At 40.2% G+C, this 18,310-nt stretch overlaps 1 protein-coding gene across 2 annotated transcripts; it reads left to right on the top strand.

Annotated features, from left to right (window-relative positions):
• The first annotated feature begins 5,588 nt into the window (after positions 1-5,588).
• shox (shox homeobox) lies at positions 5,589-17,329 on the top strand. 2 transcript variants are annotated; one of them, XM_015965974.3, is made up of 6 exons: positions 5,589-6,055; positions 7,222-7,430; positions 10,118-10,175; positions 10,345-10,433; positions 12,271-12,483; positions 12,880-17,329. In XM_015965974.3, the coding sequence occupies exons 1-6, from the start codon at positions 5,809-5,811 to the stop codon at positions 12,967-12,969; spliced, it is 906 nt and encodes a 301-aa protein (XP_015821460.2). In that variant the 5' UTR covers positions 5,589-5,808; the 3' UTR covers positions 12,970-17,329. The 2 variants fall into 2 exon arrangements, with proteins under 2 accessions (XP_015821460.2, XP_054602684.1); XM_054746709.2 differs by having other exon boundaries at positions 10,324-10,433.
• The last annotated feature ends 981 nt before the right edge of the window (positions 17,330-18,310 follow it).

Below are 18,310 nucleotides of genomic sequence, written 5' to 3'. Positions count from 1 at the left end.
CACATCTGATAGAGGAGACGAAGTGATTTGGCCCATCAAAGTCTGCCTTCAGCCAACAAACACAGCCTGCGGCGCATGCAGGATCAGTAACGCCAAACACGCTGGTGCCCCTCTCCTAAACGGGCAAGGGGCAGCGTTGGATTCTGGGTAGTAGAGTCTATGAAGCATCAGACAGGGTTCTGAGAGTGCAGACGTGTGAATCTGAACACATTTGGGCCCCAAAACTCTCTTTTTACTGTAGAGGTCACTTGTGTTTGATCACACTCTGACCTCTACAAGCTTCTTCATCACATGTCACTTGTCTGATTCTAATCTCTAGCATCTGTTTCCCATTCATCCCTTGTTTTCCTGGATAGACACAGCTCTTTTCTCAGTGTTCTTTATCTCTCTCTCTCTCTCCCCGCATCCACCCTTTACCCCTCGGTCGTTCCGCTGTCTGTGTCAGAGCTTCAGTTCTGTTAATTAATTCTAATGAAGTCATCTATCAAGGACTCCTCTTTGCTCCGTGCCACAACATAAATCACTTTCTGTAGAAAGATGCTGCTCCTCTTTTGCTACCCCTTTGCTCGCTGCGCTGAGAGCAGAACCGTCTTTCTCCTCTCTCCGGATCGGGCTTTAATTGTGTGATTGAGAAAGTGTAGCATCGCTCCATTAAAGGCCGTCTGGCTCAAATGGCCGCCCTCGGGCTGGCTGACACCAGAGGGACCCCTTATAGCCTGCTGGGGTGAGACACACACACACACACACACACACACACACACACACACACACACACACACACACACACACACAAAGCCCGTGACTTAAAACACACACTTATTGTAAATGGACCTCATTGGTCTCTGAAGACGTTGTTAACATGTCTGTAGGAGCGGTTTCCCTGCCAAGCGGGAACTTGATCCATCTCCACATTTGCAAAATTAATTTTTATTACAAGCTGTGACTGACTAACGCCACCCAAATTGGGATTTATTTGCTCCCACGGTAGTGATTTCAGATGGACAACAGAGAAATATCCAAGCAGAGTGCAGATCAAACTGCTTTTGTGCTTTCTTTTTTCCCTCCTCCTTTGTCCTCGCTCCTTTTGGAAATGGGTGGATGGACAATAAAATAAGATTAAAAGTACAATTGCTAGATTTTTTCCTTCATCTGAGGTCACTGCTGTGTCCCCTCTAAAGCTGGTGATGCAAACCGGATGTAACAATATGTGCACACACCCCAAAAAAAGCCCAGACATGTCTAAATAATGTATAAATGATACATCTTGTTAGTCTTGAATTGCAGGTTCAGTTGTCTTCTTGTGCACCAAATGATCAATGTCCTCCTATTATCCTCATGCAGTCTCTCCAGTAACATTTCCAATTCTCCCCGCCTCTCTGCGGGTCTTTCATGTTGCCCTCTGGGAGCCAAACAAAACATGGTTTTCTACAGCAAATAAGGAGCTAAAACACCATATGATCAGCCATGAATTATTTGAATGCTATTGATTTGTAAAAAAAAATGGTTGCATTTCCCCTGAGACTCTGACCACAAGCACGACAGGAGCTGACTTGTGGAAAAAGCTGTGTTTTTCTGTGCTTGACGTTAAACTAACCTGTCGTTTTTAAGCAAATCGGTTAATGAGTAGATTTAGGTGCACAGCTTGTTATAGAGGGAGAAATATGTGAGCATGTGTTTGATTTTCAAGCATTGTCTGTGGATTACTGTGCTCTGCATGCAAATCTGCACTGCATTTAAGGGTATACTGTCAATTTCATGCTTTCTCTCTCTCACAGAGGCCTCAGTGCCCTGTGGGTAGATAGCAGTCAGAGAATATGGAAAAATAACAACCCTAAAAGGAAAAGCACCATATTCCCTAAACATCCCAGCTGAGCGTGAGCTAATGTTCACCATATTGTGTTATTTTCATGTTGATTTTTTTGTATTTTGCCCTGAAAGCCTTATTTAGATGGCAGACAAGATGTTTGAAAACAGAACAGCCTGTAGTCTCAGAGGACCGCTGAAGCTCTGCTAAAGGACCCAAACGAAGGCAGCAAGCAATTTAACAACCGAGGAGTTCCTCACACCCGCAGACAAGCCAGAGGACTCTAATAAACACACACACAATCACCACCATTAACACGACAGCTAGCTCAAATCCTCCGTGTCCTCTTGGGAGAGGTTTACATTTTTTCTTACCAGGGGAAGAATCCAATTTTCTGTCTGTGCTCAGGACCACATCTGCAGCACCTCTGCATCACCGAATCAAATCCAACTAAAACACTTTATTGCATTTTTTTTCTTTTTATTACTTGACCGTCCCTATAGGACAAGCTGATAACATCTGGAGATAAGTGCCACTCCAAGAAAGACTTTATGTTCATGGAAATGAGAAGCTAAGTTACCTTTTTAAAGTTAGTTTTTCAAAAGTCACTTTTCAATTACATCTGTCAAACATCATGAGGATGGTGCAAAGAGGACAAGTGGAAGAAACACACATAGGGTAATTACAAAATTAAAACAACCAATGAGGAAAAAATACCCATCTAACAAATCCTGACATCAGTCCAGATATATGATTAGGCTATAATTTGTAACTTCACAGCTGAGTGATATGAAACAGGTTAATAAAAGTAATTTATACTAGAGAGAATATTTGTGTCCAAACAGGAAACTACTGTTGTTTTTCTGTCAAATCTAGATGCTGACTGGGCTCGGTGGCTCTCCTACACAAACAGCTGTCCAGATGTGTAAACCTGATGTGTGGGTTAGGGTTAGGAGCTTCAAAATCCACAATCTGACTCCGACATCTTCTTTACTTTGCTCTGATCTCCACCAGCAGACTCGTCTCGGTCTCTGCAGTTTCAGGAGGAAACTCATCAGCTGATATGTGGGCGGGACTAAAAAAATAAACTCACCATGTTTGGTAGCTGAGTGATAAACACACACCTGACTCAACTGAAGGAAATTTGCCAACTTATTGTTTTTTTAAGGTGACTTTTAAAAGTGTGGTCCTGTTTTTTCTTTTAGATTATCCCTCTACAATGTTTAGTTTTGTGTCTTTATTTATTTTTGCCATAAAATAATAAAAGTAACAATAACTAAATGTAATACAGTATTAATAATCTAATAGTTCAAAATTACAACATGTCCCTGCATCAATCAAAGGAAACCAACAACGGTGTATGAGAAACGTTAATAAAATAAGAAATGGTCTTCAGAATTAAAACTCCCACTTCACAACTAAAATAAACAAAAGTCAAACAAATGAGCTATTTTTAGCAGTGTAAACATAGATAATAATAATAATAATAATAATAATAATAATAATAATAATAATAATAATAAAATAATAATAATAATCACTATTATTATTATTATTATTATTATTATTATTATTATTATTATTATTATACTGATAATAATAAATATCTCCCTAGATTTATCATTTATTTTAAACTGTTTTGACAAATGTGATTTTGTCCTTCACTCCTGCTTCTGAAATAACCCAGACTCACAAACAATAACGCTACACCTACGCAGACACAGTGTAACAGGAAAGGCGGGCTGTTTGAACGGAATAAACAGTGTGTGGGAATCTGATCGAGGCTCCTTTAAGAGTTTTTTTTGGCCACTAAAACCTCAGCGACACCCGCGCCTGTGCGTAAAGAGCATCCCTCTCAGATTTCTGATGCGCCTCCAGGCTGCTCCTGATTGGACGACAAGTCCCTCACGTCTGTATGATACTAATAGTTCACATGCAATTAATATTTAGAGAAAGCATTGCAGCTGCAGGAATATATTCACTAACACTTGTTTAAAAACTGGAAAACAAGCTGAAATAAAATGTAGAATGTGCAACATTGAAAAGGTGCAGAGATGCGCGGTGTCTTCTAATTGGGCGCTGTGTTCGTCATTCATATTAAACAGGCGCAGCCTATAGGCCTTCTGGCGATGCGTTTTCCTTCATTATTCTGGAAAAAGGCTTTGTTGCTGGAAAGAATATGAAATGTGTTGTGTTGATAATAATAATAAAAAATATTATTATTATTATTATTATTATTATTATTAATAATAATAATAATAATAATAATAATAATAATAATAATAATAATAATAATAATAATAATAATAATAATAATAATGCAATAAAACTATTTGGAAGATTGCACCGCCTTCGGAAACATGAATTCTTTCTTGAACATTATGTGTTGCACGCGCCCATCAGAAAACCATTAATAAATAAAAACACACACTCTAAGTTCCCCAAGTGCAGAAGTGAGATATTCCCCCTAATTAAATTACAGGAAATCCCGCAATTGTGGATTCTTTTGTGACTTTATAGTGGGGATGATGCGTGGCGCACGAGCAGGGAGTGCAGATTTGCGTTTAAAGGGGATTTGGGTCTATTAACGACAAAAGAGAGAGAGAGAGAGAGAGAGAGAGAGAGAGAGAGAGAGAGAGAGAGAGAGAGAGAGAGAGAGAGAGAGAGAGAGAGAGAGAGAGAGAGAGAGAGAGAGAGAGAGACGCAGTTCGTGGCACAGGGGAGACGCGTGTGCGTCAGGCGCGCTGAAGCGAAGCGGACCCGCTGATAAATGAAGAGACATCAAACCGAGTCATTAGAGAGCTGAGATATGAGAGTTTCAGTGCGGCGGGCCGCTCAGGGCAGGGACCCAAGGGGGTGCTGGGGTGTCGGGGGTGAGGGGGGTCCCACACTCTATTCCAGGCCCTTTTGTGTTTGCGTACTGGACTTAGATAAGCGGTTACAGGCTCCCTTGTTCCCATGGAAAATCCCGAATAAAGGGGAACGTTTTTTTCACTGCTGGTATCTGATTTCTACCCCAGATTGGTAAAAGGATTACAAGTGAGAGCTCCAAAGGGGGCTAGTGTATATTACAAAAGTTCAATTATATTTAAACGTGTGTTGCCGTTGAATGTTGGAAACTCTCCGTAGAAATTCATTTAGATGCATGCGACTATTAGCTGGAAATACACAAATAAATAAAAATGTCAATAATTTATTTTAGTATAAACATCAATTAATCTTTTGTTTTTTTAATATAAAAAACACGATTTAAATCCAAAAAATATATTTCACAAGCTACAGGTCGTCAACTTTCTGTTTTCATTTTTTTTTAAATAAACTTGTCTCTTCAAAAAACTGATTCCTTCTATGTGCGCATTTTGGATCCAAAACTAGCAGAAACTTAACTTTTTTCACGCTAAAATTCACCAATATGTTTTTTCTCCCCCAAAACAAAACAAAACACAAAGTTAAAACATTTTGCAAAAATTCAAGAATATAAATGAACAAACACATTTTCATGTTCTAATCAGGCTAAGTCATTTTCCTCAGAATTAATTAGACGCAACAGCCACGTGCAGACTCCTGCAGGAGAGAGTCACCGTGAGCATTTTAATGACCCCGTAATTCAATTAACCGCCTCCTTCAGCTCCATCATTGATTTGTGAGAGAAGAAGAAGAAGAAAGGAAAAAAGCTGCTGAAAGTTAAATTCTGCAAAGTAGAGCTGGCCTGTAATTGCTCAAGACACAGAGATCGGAGGGAAGGAGAGGGGGCTGGGCTGAGGTGGCCGTGTATAAATAGTGAGCACTCAAATACACAGTCACAACAGCAGGAGTGATCTCACCTCCTCTCCACCCCTTCCATCCGCCGCCGCTGTCAGACCTGCAGAAACAGCGTTCTCCGTGCAGCAGCGGTAACACACACACACACACTGAGAATTTCCACGGTGGATTTTTCTTTTTTCCCCCGCTCGTCCCCCCCTACACGAGCTGGACCACTACTGAGCGACCGAGCCGAGCCGACCATGGAAGAACTTACGGCATTCGTGTCGAAGTCTTTCGATCAGAAGAGCAAGGAGAGCAGCAAAGAGAGTATCACGTACAGGGAAGTTTTGGAGAGCGGCTTGACGCGCGCGCGGGAGCTGGGCAGCCCGGAGACGAACCTGCAGGACATAACGGACACCAACCACTGTCCGGTGCACCTCTACAAGGACCACGTGGAGCTGGAAAAAGAGAAACTCAAGGATTTTAGCGTTTCCAGGGCGACGGAAGGTGAGCTTTAGAGTTATTTTTTATTGTTTCTTAGAAATAAACGCCGAGAGGAAAGAAATTCTTCAGCGTTTTCTATGGGGAGGATCCTTTTCGCAAACAATAAATTAAACACAATTCTAAATCGCCTTTATTTGTGTCTTTTCATCTAAAAGTAGCAATTTAATGTGATTATTCTACAGATCGGGAGGCGGGCCCTGCGCGTGACCGTTTCTATTTTTTTTAACTATTTCATGATTGTTTTCAAACCTAAAATAAGAAAAGGTTTTACTAGTGTGCATAATTTATTTATATTTCCCACATTTTATTTTATGTATTCATTATCATTAAATATTTTATGCAAACTTTATTAAAGCGTAATTGTAGGATTTGCGCCAAACTCGTAAATTTTACGCACGGGATTTTATAAAAAAAATTATGACATTAAACGCATTCTTGGTGGCATTTTGCATCAGATGAGTCAAAAAGCTAAAGTTTTATGTTATAACCAACAAGGAGAAGGGTCTAGTTACATGATTGCAATAAAATCCTCCACGTGCGTCCCAGAAATCACCGTTTTAGACCGAGACCAGCCAAACAACTCTCCCTCTAAAAGGCTAGTTTATGACGTGCCTATGAAGCGGCGTCAAACAGCGGGACAGGCCTGCTTCTCACTCAGCAGCCAGACAATAAGCAGTGGTTTGGGGTTTCCAAACATTTTAATTTGGATTTATATAACGCTCATTTGTCCGCTTCTGGCTAAATCCAATCGTCAGAGATCAAGACTTGTTCCATCTGCAGGGGGATTAGCTTGATACACATTTAAATAAAATCAATCAGCTCCCAGTTTGCAGATGAAACACTTTAACATGAAAATATAGCAGCCGTTATTGGTTATTTATATACAGTCTAAAGGCCGGAAATAGATGGAAGTAAAGTGAGAACTGGGATTTTGTTCCATAAACCTCACGCAGACGCCTGCACACTGACTGATTTAGGAGCTTTGACAGTATAGGCCTCAGCAGAAGCAAGCTGTTTAATGTTTATGTGTTGCTGATGTCAAACAGCCAGGCCTCGTGCCCTGCAGGGTCCGGTGATGACTGTTTATGACTGACCCGGATGGAGTGAGTAAAACAACACCTGATTTTTTCCCTCTCCCCCTCTCTTCCAAAATACGGGCCTTTTAACAGGAATATACGAGTGTAAGGAGAAAAAGGAGGACGTGAAATCCGAAGACGAGGACGCGCAGGGAAAGCTGAAGCAGCGGCGGAGTCGCACTAACTTCACCCTGGAGCAGCTCAACGAGCTGGAGCGCCTCTTCGATGAGACGCACTACCCGGACGCGTTCATGAGAGAGGAGCTGAGCCAGAGGCTGGGACTGTCCGAGGCCAGAGTGCAGGTGAGAGCTCACCACGAACCCTTCTATTAAGATTATTAATAATAAATGGTTTATATAAAATCATCAAAACCTGCAGGAGTAAAGGGGGTCAAATCATAATGTAACAAATCCTGCTCGTCTTTCCGATATAGACTTTGAGAGGCGATGTTGTTGTTTTCGCTGCAGGTTTTGCAGGTTAAGTCAGCTTCTGTTAAATACAGAAGTTACAGTAATAAACTCTAAGGTCCTACGTTAATGCAGCTCCTCCACTGCGCACTGAAACGAGGAGGAAAACAACACTGTGAATTTCGCTCCACTTTGTTCTCAAAATGTCTGGAAATGTCATGAATAATAAAGGTAAATAGGTTGAACTGGTTGTGCCTTCTAATTTTTAAAAGCAACCGAAAAAATTCCAAAAGATATCCCAATTTAAAAAATATATAAACATGGGTTAACGCATGTTTCTACGCTTTTCTGACAGCTTCTTCAAAACAAAAGATTATTATAAAACATATCCAGCATTTAAGTGTATTGATAAAAAATGTCATAGTTTTTATTGTAATATAAAATAAATTCCCACTAAGGAGCCATGTTTGAAATTTATATAGAAAAAAATTCTGTGGTTTGTAAAATTTATAACAGACTTTTATAATCCCTCCAATATAAATATTTATATGGACATGTAATTATTATGACGTCATGACATAAAAACTCTATAAGTTCGATTCGTGTCAAACTGGCGCAAATGCTGCACACCACCCGGCATGTTCTGATCCCCAGCGGGGGTCAGTAGATCCGGTCCCATGCAGCAGCCTGTGGAGGAGGAGGGATAAAAAATCCTCCCCAACAATCATTAAAATGAATGAAGAGCCTGAACGGCTGCTTGAAGGGACGCGCTCTGATGTCAACTCGTATCCCTCCTCATTTTCTTTGCAATATCTGCCACCGGCTTGATGTAGTGTCCCCATAAAGGCAGATTAGAAATAACTCAATTGCGGACCAACTCTGCTGCTGTTCAGAAGGATCTAATCGGATGAATAAGCCCCATTATGGAGCTTCATGAGCGCCGTTTGGAGATGAACATTGTTGGACTTGGGTTGACGGTGTGACGCGGGATCAAACTACAACCTCCGAGCTAATCCAGGGTGTTCATTATAATAGTTTATGACCGGGTGCAGCTCATAAACGGGCTGTTTTCTCACATCTGATGGCCTCGTGCACTTCCGGTGTGTTTGGCGCATGCAGTTGTTTCCCCTTCTCTGCAGCAGGCTGTGAAAGCTGCGCTCTGAGCAGCTGTCAATGAATTTAATGGAAAGTTATGAGAGCTCGGTGAGGAGCAGGCAGTAATTCAGTTAGGACTAATATCTTTGGCTTTCTGGCGTGCTGCTAAATTAAATGTCATTATTCACTGTCTCTAATAAAAAATCAAAACGGAAATGAGATTAGGGTATTTGTGAAGCGCATCATTGAGTGGTCCTTAATGAAGAAATAACTGTCTGAACCAGTGTATTTCACTTTGCTTAACATACTGGCGCGTAATTGGAATTGATCTTCGGGCCGTCTATTGGGCTTGATTTATCTGAGGACTAGCGTGCGTAAAAAAACACCTGGGATAGTAAATACCTCAATAATAATAATAATAATAATAATAATAATAATAATAATAATAATAATAATAATAATAATAATAATAATAATAATAATAATACACGCTTTCGGTGTAATTAAAGAGTGACAGATTTTTGCGCATCAATCTGCGCCCTCTGCGGTCGCTAATTTCGCATCTGTAAACGATAATCATTGCTGGAGGTGGTAGGGGAGGGTGGGGTGAGAGGGTGAGAGAGGTGGGGGTGTAATATTATTCAACAAGGCAAATTAAGTTGATGCTGATTAACAATACTCTCCAAGCCCGCAGCGTTAAAGACAGACAGCACATTGGAGGATGGTTAAACCTTCTTAACGACAGAATAGTCGCAGCCCTCCTGCAGTAGGTTGGCGTGTTGTTGTGGAGCTAGTCTCTGCTTCATGCAGTTTATAAATCACTACCAGTCATTTCCCAACCAGCTCCTACTTGAATGAACCCTCAAACCCTCAAAGGTCTTATTTCTGCACTGGGAGCTGAAAAAGCAACAATAAAAAAAACTTATTTGAACAAACAGTGAAACATTTTTACTTCATTATTTACATGTTACTTTAAAATAATATAAAATGCAATAATAATAATAATAATAATAATAATAATAATAATAATAACAACAACAATAATAATAATAATAATAATAATAATAATAATAATAATAATAAAATAATAATAATATAATAATATAATAATAATAATAATAATAATAATAATAGTAATAATAACTGTTGTTGTTGTTATTATTATTATTAATAAACATTGTATTTCTTAAAGAAATCCTTATGAAAAGATTCCATTTTGATTTTGTCTGATTATAATATTATGATCATTTTTAAATTTCCAGCTATTTTTATTTTTTCATAATCAGAGCATAAATCTAGATAATTTCTATTGAAAAGGTAATTTTTAGGTCTATTTTAAATTTTATTGTAAATATTTGCAACGAGTTGGCCTCCTTTTGTAAATCCTAAATGATTCCAGCTGGTGCTGGCAATAATAAATGTAACATTATTTTTCTTCTGTGAAATTAAACGCAATTTTAATGCATCGCCTTGCTTTTTAAATGCAGGTTTGGTTTCAGAACAGAAGAGCAAAATGTCGAAAACAAGAAAACCAAATGCACAAAGGTAAATATATCTTCCTCTGTTTGAACCATTATTTACATTTTATTAATAATATTTTAAGATAAGATTATTTATATAGTTTGACTTTTTAAATTTCATGTGGACAAAACTCCTCATCTCACATAACAAACACTGTCTGGCTGCCTGACAGACATCTTTCCCTTCTCTCCAGGTGTGATCCTGGGCAGCGGGAGTCACCTGGACGCGTGCAGAGTAGCACCCTACGTCAACATGGGCGCCCTCCGAATGCCCTTCCAACAAGTAGGCCACATTTTTGTCTTCTCATGAGTTTACAGACCTAAAAACAAACAAACCAGGGGAGTCAGCGTAGCTAAAAAGTCAAATTAACACAGACAAATCTTATTGATCTGCGGTGAATTATCATATAAACACTTAGAAACTTTGTGTATTTGGCTTTTTTTGTGGAAAAAGCAGCTGCTGTCAAATTTAAAAGCATGAAGCATTTCCTTCAGACTCCTGCAAGGAGCTGAACGGGAGTGTCGGACATACATCATTTGGGCAGCAGTAGCTCAGGTGGTAGAGCGGGTTGCCTCATGATCGGAGGGTCATGGGTTTGATTCCAGCTCCCGCCAGGGGTATCCTGCTGTTGTGTCCTTGGGCAAGACACTTCACCCAACTTGCCTGTGTTAGTGGTGGTCAGAGGGGCCGGCGGTGCCAAATGGCAGCCTCGCCTCTGTCAGACCTCCCCAGGGCGGCTGTGACTACAAGTAACTTACCATCACTAGCAGTGTGTGAATGTGAGAGTGTGTGAAAGCGTCTTTGGGTGTCTAGAAAAGCGCTATGCAAGTTCAATGCATTATTATTATTATTATTATCTGATCTGCTCATATCTGTTTGGGACTGCTGTGTTGTCCGCTTGACCCCGGTGAAAAGCAGTGGCCTAATTAAGCCAACAGTGCAGCAGGCGTGAGCACATAAAAGGGATGATGAAAGCGAGGAATGGATTGGGCTCTGATGGATATTGGCGTTGAGCTGCACTGGCAGGGGTGGAGGCTTGGAGGCCTGCATACTGAAAGAGGCACGCTGCATGAGGCTCACGCTGGCCGTAGGCGTGCACGGATACAAATATTCCATATATGCTTATAAAATCCTTGCAATGGCCACTGGTCTCCTAAGGTGACATGTAAAATCCTTCTTCACTCCAAAGTAAATACGCTCTCTTGTAAATTGTGTTACTGTGTTACTTGCAAGCCTTAAGCAGAGTTACTCTAGTAGATTAGTGCTTCTGCATTTTAATGAAATGCCACGGCACAACAAAGTTAGAAATGAGTCTTCAGAGCTGCAGTTTGTTACCTGATGTTAAGATTTATGTAAAATATTCATGATTTTGTTTGCAGAAGCTTTTGTTCAGACGCCTTTGCAGTCTTTTTAGCTTAAATGATCTTTTAGTGTTTATTATTCCAATTGGAAAAGAATCAAAGGAGCAGTTTTTTTAAAGCTGCACTGAAACTTTGTATAATTCTATTTTTGTTGGAGAAGAAAGCAGAAAATGTTCGAGTTTTCCTTCTTCCTGTGGTGTTTGAAACTCACGAGGAATGGCAACAGGCTCAGCTCTCCCTCTGAAGTACGCTGAAGCTTAATTTTCACCTACTTCTCATAAAATAATTGCCAAGAATGTGAAAACTGATATCATGTGCTCCACATGGTTTCTCTTTTTTTGACTGAGGAATACGTCTGAATAAATAAAATTTATAACTCCAAATACGTGAATGTCTTTTTAGTGCAAAAAAAAAAATTGTTTATTTATGCAATTGAATACATAATCAGGACAACAAGACTGCGTATTTCCAAGGGTATAACCGAGCCCTCAGTGTAAATTAAAGAAATCTGTTCGGGGTCCTGGAAGTACTTTGATTCTTGGCGATTACGCTGGATGTGGTGTCTGCGAGCGATGTATGATTCATTAACTTTTAGAATAGCTGACATGAAAAAGAGTACAAGCCGTGACTGTTTTCTTAGAAAACACAGAGTAAGCAGCAGCTTTGGGGGGGTTTAATCGTGTCAGACTGTGAAACCAGAATCCCCAGCTCTCCTCATCAGATTCATATGCTGACTTGAACTTTTTGCTCCTCTGCAGGTTCAAGCACAGCTCCAGTTGGATGGAGTCACCCACTCCCACCCTCACCTGCACCCTCACCTGGCTGCTCATGCTCCCTACCTGATGTTCCCTCCCCCTCCTTTTGGACTACCGATCGCGTCTCTCGCCGACTCGGCCTCTGCAGCAGCAGCAGTGGCGGCGGCAGCCAAAAGCAACAGCAAGAACTCGAGCATCGCCGACCTGCGACTCAAGGCAAGAAAACACACGGAGGCTCTGGGACTCTGACCCCACCGGGCTGCCCCTCCGCTCGCCTGATGCCCATAATCGCCTCTCACACAAGACTGAGCCTGTGAAAAGGGCCGTGACACTCACAGCTAAAACTAAAACAAACAAAAACACTGAGTGAAAGAGAGGAACACATACAGACAGAGAGAGAGAAAGAGAGAGAGAGAGAGAGAGAGGAGAGGCGGTGTGTGTGTGTGAGAGAGGAGGAAGAGGAAGGGAGGTGGGGGAGAACAGAGGAGGAAGAAAATACTAAAAGGAGGAGGGAGCAAGAAAATTGTCACAAAACCAGCTGCCAAAACAAACCACTTGTAGAGAACGGTAATTAAATACCTATGAAATCACCTTTCACTTTTCGCCCAACAGGCAGGACTTCTGCGGAGTCAGTGGCTCAGTCCACTCCAGGCACAGATCACATCCCAAGGACCGTACAAACACATGTGGATGTCTGTCTGAGGGCCGGGGCCCGTCAGGCCAGAGGACGTTAGAACAAAGCAGGCAGCAGCAGGGTCCAGAGCAAAGACTCGCTGAGCCCGGTTTGCCGCTGTCCTGAAGTGCAGAGGGTTGAGTTTGGGGGAACACACCTCACCGAACTAAAGGAACGGCTCTCACCTTCACGCCCGACCCGCGCCCCTCTTTCACTAGCTAAAAGAAGAAAACAGTTAAAAGAAAAAGCAAAGGCCATATTTGTCTCCAACCACTGTGTTCCCTGCTGCTGCCAAGTGCATGAGCTCTGATGGAGGACCGCTCTGGGACCGGTCTCCATCCCCACCTGACGTAACTGCTCCACAGCTGTTTTCTAACACTGCCATTTGACATGCTCACAACCCCTCAACGCCAAACGTCTCTATCACAGTCTGAAATTCTCCCTCTTATGGACTCGTGCAAAAACAAAGCGACAATTCCTTTTTTCTTTTTTCTTGGCTGAGGTGGAGAGAGACATCACTGTCTGTGAACGGCAAGACTTGGTTTGCATTTCTCCTCGCGGCACGGTCTCTCTATCTCTGTTTCTGTCTTGTTGTGTTGTATCCTGGGTAAAGAAGTGAAGATGGCCTTTGCACTTCAGGTCTTTTAAGTGGGCGTTTACAAACGGCACTACAAGCAGATACTACTTTACTAATTCAAAGGGTATTGGGAGGGGGGTGGGGGGGTTTAATATCTTCATGTGATCAGCAAAGGGTACGTTGAGGATCTTTGTTATTATTATTTTTTTTGCTTTTGTAATTTTGAAAATATGAAGAAAGCATCAGTCAAACTGAAATGCAATGGTGTGCAGTTTAAGTGCAATACTGTAAATAGCAGAAAAAAGAAAAAAAAACAGCTAGCATTAATCCTCGATGATAAAAACCCAATGAATTCTCTTTTTTTGGTTGTTTTTCATGCACTGTTGGAGAGTTGCTTTTTGTTTTTTAATAGTATTTGTTGGACAAATCAACCAGGTGCCATACGTCCCAAAACACATTTATACTGAGAAGAGCTTGCATCAACAGGGAAAGCTGTTGAGGAAAACATGAGCACACCTTTGGATGTCAGAGTCTGAATAAATCTCATAACGAACGTCACTAAATACAATTTCATCTAAGGTTTTAGGCAAAAGCAAGAAACAGGAAGAAACTCAATGCAGCTTTGTTTTGCATGTAATATGTGATGTTTTATTATATGTCAGATTAAACGTTTCAAATTAGTGAGGAAGAAACAACGAGATAAAATTTTACCATTATTATTTCAACATGAATTCAAGCAGCGCTGTGCTAAATAGATCAGTCAGGTCGGTCGTTTTCTCTGTTGACAGAAAACTTTATATATGTCTCCACTTTAAATTAAACATATGGGTGTTTTATTTATTATTTTGTCTGAAAGTTTATGAGAGATGAACTACAAGTGTACATTTTTACCTGGCTTTGCATTTATTTTTGTATGTTTTTAAAATGTTGGCTTTGGAATAGGAGGTGTGGCTGTAGTGCATTGTTTGCCTAAAAAAGGAAAAAAAATATTGTAGCGTGTCTGAGTTTACAAAGATTTCAGGGATGGTTGAACAAAAACTCTACTCCATGGAATTTGTTGTACCCATGAAAATGATTTCCATTTCATATGCAAGCATGCCTAACATGACTCATCGCATCGTACAAGTTGTTTTATTTTTTTCCTCCCCCTTTTTGATTCACAAAAATATGAATGTACATCTTGTACAAGTACACTATCAATAAAGTTATAAGTATTTGTATTTGTGTTTTTACATGCTTTTTTTTTAAAGCTGTTGGCTTTTATGGTGGAGATAATTTTAACCAGGACAGCCGTAACCAGATTTTCAGCAACCACCCTCCTGTTCTTGTCCTGCTGATTCATTCTTTAAATATGTTGCATGTTCATCTTTGGGTTTAACGCTGAACTATCTCAGTACAGAACCAACGTTCATGTAGATTTGGTTTGCTCAAACAGTGCCTTGCACCAATCAGAGACATTTGCACTGATGTTAAAGGCCAGATGAAACTCAATTCCCACTGTTTACCTAAGAAGTGGTGCTTTATTGCCACACAATGAGAGGAAAGACTTTGAGCAAAATGAGAACAAAAAATAACAAATTATTCATGTTTCAATTTCGCTCAAATGTATAGATCAAATGGTTTTAGGTGTTACATTTTGGAATGGTTATGGACAGTTAATATCTTACCTGTTATAAATAGCCTTGTGAATGAAACCTTTTTTTTCTAATGAAAAAATGGACTAAGAGCTAGTTCAAACAAGAACGGAACCTAAGTGGATTGCTGCCACCTTGAATCTCAAAAACATTTTAGTATTTGATCAAAATGCTAAAACTTTGTACGTTCATCAGATTTGTAAAGCACGACTTATTTCTCCAGAAACCATGTGATATTTAGTCTGAAATGGTCCCAGCTTACACCAAGAGCACCATTTAATGTAAAAATGTATGCAAAACAGTCGTTTTTGAGACTAAAGTTGTTTACAAATGGCAGCAACCCATTTTGGGCATGTCCCTGTCCAAACTAGCTCATTCATCTGGTCAAAATGAACGTCCATTTCTCCAAACTGAGGTCATTCAAACAGCTTCTACTACAGGTAATATATTAATAGCTCACAACACATCCACAGAACTTCAAGATTTGAACAATTATCAGATGGTCAGGACTGTTTCAAGGCGACATGCATGTATGCACCATGTGCATGCTCCCTCCACTTGTTCCACACACACATGCAGCATTCTGCACATCTAAAAGCATTTTTCAAGTGCATTAACTTCCTCTGGGAGCCCGACTCCAGATGTGTGTGTACAAAGTAATTACTCCGTGTGCTATAGAGGCTTATTGTCTGAAGCCCGTACACAAAATTAGCCCACATGGCGACCTGTTGAGTGCTGTACCCCCAAGAAGGTCGCTACACATTTAATTTGTACCTCTTTGCTCATACATCAAGATTGAGTGATATAGTTGCAGACTGATGGCTCTGTATTTACCCGGTGACCCCTCTGGTTGGGGTCTGGTCTGGATATAACAGCATCCTTTTATGTGTACTAATAATTGGTGAGGCAACATTCAGCCATCAATCAGCCCCCAATGAGCCATGGGTTTTTTGTCAACATGTTTGAGCACATAAACTATTTGTGTTGGCCACATTTAACAAATACACAATAATATAATAATAGAGTAAGGGAAGAGGTAGGGTCTGTGTGAGAGGGAGAGTCAGTGTGGGGGCATTTGGTGGACGGCTGGAGTAAAAATTAATCACAAATCTGGTTTTACCGCTTTTGCTGTTTTAATGGCTGCATATGTGTTGTTCAAAGTTATAACTCACTTCATGTTTTGGCTTAAATTAACACATTTCCAAGCACTGGTTTTGATCTCCAGAAACTTAGTGTTGCTGATCTGATTTTCTCCTTTTCCTTTCCTTTCTCCGTCTGCTTTGGGAAACCAGGAATCTGTGTCGCGGTGCTATGCAGCGCTAGCCTAGCAGAGGTCAAGTGCTCAGGGGTCACGTGAAAATAGTTTTTATCACATTTCATTCTCATAATCCTCTTTGAAATGTCACACACAACTATGATCAGATGGAATGTGGGCTGTCGTAGCCTCGGCGTTAAGCTCTTGGTGTGAAACGACAGAGCTCGTAGGCCAGGAAGACGGCATAAATTTAGCTCAAAGACATAGAAACTGAGCTTTGTTTTAAAAAGTATATCACAATAACTTCTAGAACTACTTGACGCGTCTTTAGAAATAAGAATCTGCTTGGTTTAACTGGGAGTTTCTGTTCGTGAAACAACTTTAAGGTCCCCGAATCTCGACTAAATCCCGTTCTGGTAGTTTGACTCGTAGCTTGAAGTGAAGCCAGAGAAACCTCAGCTGAAAACAATCGAGCCGAAGTGCTGAAGTCACTCCGGTCGGCCATGGATCAAAGGCTTCCTTTCATCCCAGTTTGTTTGGGCTAGACTTTGTGTGCTAATGCTCATAAATGTATCTGGAGTCATCAACAGTGCAAAGCTGCATTAAAACTAACGCTTTAAGTCTGGGTCAACATCGTCGTTTTGCAGCCAAAGTGACAAAAAGTTAGAAAAAAGTAAAAGCAGGAACAGAGTGGCATCAGTTCTCACTGCGTTCATGTGTTTGTGTTACACTCATCATCTGTTTGATTCCACTTCAACCATCCAGCCCTTGAGTTATACAGGAAACCTTTACGTATCAGTTTAAATCCATAAAAGTGAGTTTATTATAATTCAAGCAACTGATTCATAATCTGGTGATTTTATTGTGCTTTATTGTAATATTTTTGTGTTTTTTAAAAATAAAAGACGATGTAGCTGAATATAGATTTTTTTGGTTTGTAAGTCTTTGATGTTCTCTGACTAAACTTCTGCAACACTAAATGTCTCTTCGGTTCAGTCCATTGTATCTAAAGTGTTTCCAAACATGTATAATGTTTAGGAAAATTTTTGGTCTGAACTTTCCTTTCTTTGTCAAAAGATTGATTTTATGTTATTGGAAGTGTTCTAGATTTATTATGAATAAATGAAACAGCAGGTAAGTCAAACTTTCTCCCTCATTTCATTCAATTGAAAAATCAAAGAAGAATGATCAGAATTTATTTAAGTTGTTTAATCATTTTTCAGGATTTAACTCAGTGGTTTCAGAACTTTTCACCTTCTGACCTACAAAATAACAACGGCACAGATTTGCAGCTCCTGAACACTGAATGAGAAATGAGATATATGATTTCACAATAAAAGCGCAAACCACTTCAACTCATAATAATATACCATTGCGGGCAGCAGTAGCTAAGGAGGTGGAGCGAGTTTGTAAGATCGATCCCGGCTCTTGGCAAAGAGCGCTGCTGTTGTGTCCATGGGCAAGACATGTAACCTGAGGGACCAGTGGCACCCATGCTCAGCGGCCTCGCCTCTGTCAGTGCATCCCAGGGCAGCTGTGAAATCATCAATCGACTCTTATTTTATTTAATGTCTTTTTCTGATTGTGAAGTTAAACTGATTTCAGTTCTGCTAATATTTATTTAACTTTGGTAAATCTGAAACCTGAGGTTTGTTGTGTTTAAACTAATTATTACTTTTACATCTGGCTTAGGAAAAGGGTCTAAATGGATTTCAAAAAGATGAATTCAGATTCATGACTAAATGACTTTTGCTCAACAAACGCCAACAAGCCAATGAAGTTTCTGTTTTTTCTTCCTCCAAATACCATTTGGTTCATTTTTACTCCATCAGGTGTCACTTCAGAGAGCAGTGTCTGAGGAAAGTTACTTTAGAAACAAAACTATGTTTTTACTGTAAAGCTGG

Source organism: Nothobranchius furzeri, chromosome 14 (assembly GCF_043380555.1).
Source record: "Nothobranchius furzeri strain GRZ-AD chromosome 14, NfurGRZ-RIMD1, whole genome shotgun sequence".
NCBI lineage: Eukaryota > Metazoa > Chordata > Actinopteri > Cyprinodontiformes > Nothobranchiidae > Nothobranchius > Nothobranchius furzeri.
Note: the sequence above shows the minus strand (reverse complement) of the source record. Positions and strands in the feature narration are given on the sequence as shown.

What these genes read in the sequence shown, in the direction of transcription:
- shox (XM_054746709.2), top strand. Translation starts at nt 5,809, where the DNA reads ATGGAAGAACTTACGGCATTCGTGTCGAAGTCTTTCGATCAGAAGAGC. An exon ending in AGAAAACCAAATGCACAAAG is followed by an intron (nt 10,176 to 10,323) that starts GTAAATATATCT and finishes GCTGCCTGACAG; the next exon opens with ACATCTTTCCCTTCTCTCCA. An exon ending in TCCGAATGCCCTTCCAACAA is followed by an intron (nt 10,434 to 12,270) that starts GTAGGCCACATT and finishes GCTCCTCTGCAG; the next exon opens with GTTCAAGCACAGCTCCAGTT.